The following is a 6,463-nucleotide window of genomic DNA, read 5'->3' as shown; positions in this document are numbered from 1 at the left end:
CAGAATTCTGACTTTAATCTCGGAATTCTGACTTTTTTTCCTCAGAATTCTGACTTTAATCTCGGAATTCTGACTTTTTTTCCTCAGAATTCTGACTTTAATCTCGGAATTCTGACTTTTTTCCCTCAGAATTCTGACTTTAAACTCGGAATTCTGACTTTTTTTCCTCAGAATTCTGACTTTAATCTCGGAATTCTGACTTTTTTCCTCAGAATTCTCACTGAATTCTGACAATAAAAAGTCAGAATTCTGAGGAAAAAAGTCAGAATTCCGAGATTAAAGTCAGAATTCCAGCAGATTCTGCAACAGTTTCTTCCCCACTGCCATTGGACTGCTAAACTGTTGAAAAAACTCATAAATCATGTCACAGACTCTGCATCACACTGATAACACCAAACCAAAAATACTTCATATTTGCACAATGCATATTTAATGCTCTGAAATTCCATATCAATAAGGTTTTGCACCATGTTTTTTTTTCTCCCACACTGTTTACATTTGATCACTGCAGCACTTTATGGAATGGAAATGTTCATCTACTGTCTGAAAGCTGTACTAACTGAAATTTCATTTTGTATACACTCTATGTATACAAAATTAAAATAAAAGTTATCTAAGTCCTACTGCATTGCTTGTGCAAACCATAGCTCTCATTTTGGCACTTTTTTTAAATTCAAGCATGACCTGTGGATCTCTACAGCTCCTCCAAAGTTACCATGTCCCACATGGCTGCTTCTCTGATTAACAATGCCCTGTTTTTGCTCTCTGTAGTTCAAACCCAATTAAATTCATTTAACCTCTTAACATCCACCTCATTTTGGGAAATTCTCGCCTATTTTGCATACCCAAATGGAAAAGCAAATAACTTAGGAACTGCAAGCCCAAATTACATGTCTGATACAATATTTGAAAGCTAACACCTTCTAGTTTCTAGACATTTACAAGAAAATTGGGTGAGTAAAACACAGCCCAAGCTGCATTAGTTCAAACATGATTCAAAGTTGGGTTTTTTTACTCTCAAAAATAATAGGTATTTTTTGAACTGCAGTTATAAAGACATGCTTGCTTGTTGTAGCTGCTTTCTCATGCTATATTTCAACATGCTGCTTTATGTGATAATTGTGCTTTGGTGCTCGCTATGTCCATAGAATGAACTCGGTGGTTGGATTGTGGAGAATCTAAGCTTTCCAAAGATGTCTAGAATATCTATATAGGTAAACGTTTTATTAGTGTAATTTTTCATGCATTCTAAGTTATTATTTATAAACGCTTTAAAACGGTGGGTTTTGAGAGGTTAAGTAAAAACCCATTTCCACAAGCTACAATTTAACAGATTAATGCCCACAGGACAGTTGGTTATTAAATGAGAAAACTGACTGTGCACAGTAGACAGCAGGGGCGGAGCTAGATGGGGGGCCAGGGGTGGCCATTTACCCAATCATTGGCCACTCCTACCATTTTTTCCAGCAGTAGCAGCTGTAATACTCTCAATTGGAAGGTTCTAACTTATTTATTTAATTATGCACATCAATATAATGACATTAAAGATAAATACAGAATTCATGCTCTTTTCAGAACTAAAGAGAAAACTATGTCTCTGCAAGTCATCTGGGAATCTTCACTGAAATCAGAGATAAATAACTTATTACATATAAATTAGCCTATTAATTGCCATTCGACTGCTGAATGTTGTGTAAAATGGGTTATTTTGTATTTATAATAAAAGATTATGTTATAACTGTAAATATACACTCATATTTATATATTACTTTTTATGTATTTATCACTGTTTTTCAAGGCTGCACTTTAAAAAATGAAATTGTCTTTTTGTAGACACCCGTGTCTACAAAATGACAAAAATAAATCTGTCTAAAATAACTTCTTTAATAATAAGCAATCCATTTAATGTAGATGTTAGTACGTGTAAATATTAATTTTATGCAGAATGATTATTAATAGAAGTAGGTGAGTAATGATAAAAAATAAGATGTTCGTCCCGGAACTCAAACCTGAAAGAATTTTTTTCCACTACACCTTTAATTTAGACAGCATAGATGTTTAAATATACGCTTCTATTTGTTAGTTTATCTTCATTTAGAAAATATTGATGTTGACCCTGAGGTTCTGGTGCCTACCACTTTTGGCCCCCCCTCAGTGTGCATTGGTTATTGCCTGGCCACCCTTATTAAAATTTTCTGGCTACGCCTCTGGTAGACAGGGAAAAAAGTGCATACTCAGCTGTTTTATATGAAATTGGGTCACACAGAAGAAAAAAAACACCTACCTGTGTGAAGTAGAGGTTAAGCAGGCAGAGTGTGAAGAACTGCAGGCATACAGGGCAGCAGTAGAGCAGCCAGTAGGCCAGAGGCTGCAGCTGGCTGGCCTGCACCACATTTTTAAAGTAGAAAGAGAAGAGGGTTGTCCGCAGCGCTGCCCACAGCAGACACAGGAACAAAAACACGCTCTGGTAGCTGAAGCGCTTGTGACCGTAATGCAGGATGAGCCAGAGCTGCAGGTAGACAAAAACAAAGAGGAAAGAGTAGAGCACGGTGTAGACGGTGGTCAGACTGAGCTCCAGTGTTGGGGAGATCGCATCTCCGGATGACTCCTTCAGTGAGGTAAACAAATCGGATTCGACCTCCTCTCCTGGCGAAAACATCTCCGCTCCAAGATGCTTGAGAAGGAGGCTAAAAGTGGGTCAGACCTGGGTTACATTCACCGTGGATTGAAAAAACGCGACGATATTCGAGCGCAAAAATGAGATAAAAACAGTTTCTTTTAGAAAGAAGTGACATTATTAACCTAAGAATAGGGTTTCAGATTTAGGGAGAACTAGTAATGATTCGACATTTAAAATTTGCGAAGTTAAAACAGAAAAAAACAACAAGAAGAAGCGAAAGAAAACAAGAGAGGTGCTTCTGTGATTGTCTGCAAAGCAGCTCTCTCTGCAAAAAAACAACTTGAGAGGGGGGGGGACCTACAGATCAGCTGTGATGCAGTTTTAGACCAGCCCCTTGTTTCCAACGGAAGCGGAAACTGGCTCCCGTTGGTCGCCATCTTGGCTCCGGGCGGCCGTTACCTATAAAAGCAAAAAGCTTTCTTTAGAGCCGTAAAATCAAGCTAGTTTCCGACTACGTTTCCGGTCAAAGAAAAAAGGTCACGCCCCCTGTTCCACTCTGCAATTCTATTGGCTGTTCCTGCAACCAGCCTCCACAAAAAATCAATGCCATTGGTTTTTAATGATGTCAGCTGTGAATGCGCATGACCTGCTATTAAATATATTATTATATGTTTAATAAAACAACCAATGGTATTCTGGATTCATCAGGCGCAAAAAAGCAATAAGTGTTGTTTCTGGCAAGAAGCTTTGACAATTCGCAAGATGATAAGTAAAATCTAGGTTCTTTTTTGTCAGAACTTCAAAATAAGAGCTTACAGTTTCTCTATTCAAAAAGAAAAAGCCGAAGCCAAAAAAAGCAACTTGTCTTCTTTTATAAATAATTAATAGAAATTAATAACGAAATATAAGTCTTAGTGAATAAGTTTTAGCCACTAAAAATAGTAGCGTGCCAATTTTGTTTTGAAAGGATTACAGGAAACGATGCGATTACTGTTAACTTAACGTATTTTCCTCAAATCGTTGAGCATCTTGGTTTTAGTAGGTTTTGGCAGCGTTAATCGATTAGATTAACCAGGACTAACACTTGTAGCTGGTTAAGTTTGCAGTTTGCTTCTATCATAAACGAGCTCCTTCCAGAATGTTCTAAATTAGCAACAAGTAGCCATGGGCTAGCTTACAGGCTGCTAATAGCCAATGAAGCTGTCTTTCGTGATAGCTGAGCTGAGGTTATGGAACCTCTTTAAGGTTTTTTTCTTAATATAAAAGTAGAATGGCTTCTTCAAACTTTTCAACGACTTTTAAACTCTGACTCGACTTTTAAAGCGACCTTCCCCAGCGTTTTCTTCTCAGGTAAAAACCAGGAGTTTCTTAACCCCCGAAATATATGAAGTTGGTGTCACAACTGTAGTAGGTTTTATGTATTTATGCAGAAACCTTAAAGCGTCAGAAAAGGAGACCGTTTTGGATATTTGAGTTTATTAAACCTCAAATTAGAGTCGCAAATTCACTGATAAATCATTTTTTGGATGAAGTGTGACTGATTCTTTCTCAACCGATTTACTGCTGTGTTTTGGTCATGGTTCCAAATCAAGCCCAAATCATTACTCCTCCGCCTCTATGCTTAACTATTAGTATTAGATGTAATTAAGCATGTGCTTGTACTTCTTTTTTATTTATTTATTTATTTTTTTTCGTCAAACACCAGACAGTGTTTTATGGCTTAATATCTCTACTTCTTTCTTGGTCCCTAAAATAGGACTTAGACAAACTTTATTGTGAATTTTGAATGCCCAGAATGCATACAAAACGAAATGTCGTTCCATACAGTTTATGATGTAATGGGATTACCATTGAAATAAAATAACACAATCTAAAAAGCAGCAGTGATGACTATTAAATGTTGATTGGGCTTACACTGGAGGTCTTCAACAGGGGGGTCCACAGAGGTACTGCATGGGGGTCGCAAAAGTTTTGGTTGATTATACGTTTTTTTCATTTTTATATTCCCCCCTGCAACTTTTTCTAATTGAAATGTCTTTAAATAAACATTAACATGAATTCAACACACTGTAGTAAACAGATAAATGGAGGCAGAAGATGTCTTTCAGTCATCAATGCTCACATTCAGCGACACACAGGAGCTCTTTCAAGCTGGGCACCGTTTCATTCACAACACCTGTCCCATCAACCAGGAATCAGAATCAGAAATACTTTAATAATGCCAGGGAGAAATTACTTTCTTTACATTACTCCATCTGTAATAGAGTGACTATAGAACTAGTTTGATAGAACACTATTTTATACTATATATAATTAGGTGCCCCCCCGCTTCATCTCACCATCAGTTTGGGGGTCCTTGGCCTGGAAAACATTGAAGACCCCTGGCCTACACAAACTATTTATATTTTAAACTTATATCTGTCTCTTAATTCCCCATACCATTTATGATTAAATAATCAGATTCTTTCACAATATTCATATAAAAAAAAAAAAAAAAGTCAGCTGTTGGAACGGACCTGTGCCTGTGCCGGGTGCAACACCTCTTAGAGACGGTTCTAACATGTCCATCCATTCATTTAACAAACCAGCTTCCTTTTTTGTGTGTTAATGAGCGTATTATTCAGATAATTTGTACTTTATAAAAACTTAATGGAAAAAATAAACCGCAAATCTGTGCTCTCTAAAAAATACACAAAAAAAAACATGCATACCAAAATGAAACATGGACATTTTAAAAACTTTTTTAAATACTACTTTTAAAACAACATATTTAAATGTTAATGACAACAGAAGAGCACACTTATCCGAAATATCTGTTAAACTTTCACATACATATAGATATATACATATAGCTGTGGAATCTTTTGCACATCCATCACTACAGCTGTTCAAAAGGATTTTAGAACATGCTAACCATGTAATGAACCAACCAAAGTGATCCAAACAATTAAACCAAACGGACTATTAATTAATTCATAAAAAATGCTTTGGACAGTATGACAAAAAATGCACCACATGAATAAATTTACACCTCAAAAAACCCTTTTCCCAATGAATCATGATGATTTTTTAAAATCTCTTATGTTCTGCTGATTAGAGGGAGCTTCATAAGCATTTGCAGTCTTCCCTATATTTCCAGACATCTGATGGTTTAAAGTCATATTCTGTTAAGGAATAAAAAAACTTTCTCCTGCCATCCTATCATTCTTGTTTAGTGTTAAAAGCTCTATCTATTTGTTCTCCCAGTGATACAATAATCCTTTTTTTATCTTTGCCACTCTGTATTAGCTCTCCTGGGTGCAGTATTTCAGGATGTGGCCTTGTATTGCTGTCGTCCTGCTGTGGATCCGGTCAGCAGGAGGCACAGAAAAGGCCAATACGTCGAACCATATTGAATACACAGCTGCCGATTTCTACGAAAGGCTGCTGTCCGGGAAGATGATGTTCCTCTATTTTGAGCAACAAGGTAAGCACGCATTTCTGTTAGCAAAACACAGGAGATCACTGTGTTTATTTTTAGGTAAAATACAGTTCAAACAGCTTTAAGCGCATAGAAAACATTTTGTGTCCACCAGGGCTCTCTCATAGTCAGAAAAGAATCCGATTATTACAGTTTTCATATAAAATCACAGTGAATAAATGGTGATCACATGACTGACCTCTTTTTAAGACACGATCAAGATCATACCTAAAAGGTTCTTAATGTTGATTCAGTCAAACAGATAAATCCTCCTTCTCCCCTGTCCCCTCCAGTGTCTCCCACCGTCTCTCTGTTCTTGTTGGAGCTAGAGAAGTCAGCCGAAGCTCTGCGGGATTATGGAATACAAGTCGGCAAGGTGACAG

The 6,463-nt window shown here is 36.9% G+C and overlaps 1 protein-coding gene and 1 long non-coding RNA gene across 2 annotated transcripts in view; one reads left to right on the top strand and one right to left on the bottom strand.

Moving 5' to 3' along the window:
- The window catches only part of gpr137c (G protein-coupled receptor 137C), a 20,756-nt gene extending 17,818 nt beyond the window's left edge, over positions 1-2,938 (bottom strand). The window contains exon 1 of the mRNA XM_015377816.1: positions 2,285-2,938. Coding sequence (XP_015233302.1) covers positions 2,285-2,659 — 375 coding nt within the window. The 5' untranslated portion in view covers positions 2,660-2,938. The remainder of the gene's footprint in view (positions 1-2,284) is intronic.
- Positions 2,939-3,627: 689 nt separating this feature from the next.
- Positions 3,628-6,460, top strand: LOC107087021. Its single transcript, XR_001481332.1, has 3 exons — positions 3,628-3,970; positions 5,909-6,086; positions 6,374-6,460. It is a non-coding gene; the product is annotated as an uncharacterized LOC107087021 (long non-coding RNA).
- Positions 6,461-6,463: the final 3 nt, after the last annotated feature.

Source organism: Cyprinodon variegatus, unplaced genomic scaffold, assembly GCF_000732505.1.
Source record: "Cyprinodon variegatus isolate N-32 unplaced genomic scaffold, C_variegatus-1.0 Scaffold9, whole genome shotgun sequence".
Classification (NCBI taxonomy): Eukaryota; Metazoa; Chordata; class Actinopteri; order Cyprinodontiformes; family Cyprinodontidae; genus Cyprinodon; species Cyprinodon variegatus.
Note: the sequence above shows the minus strand (reverse complement) of the source record. Positions and strands in the feature narration are given on the sequence as shown.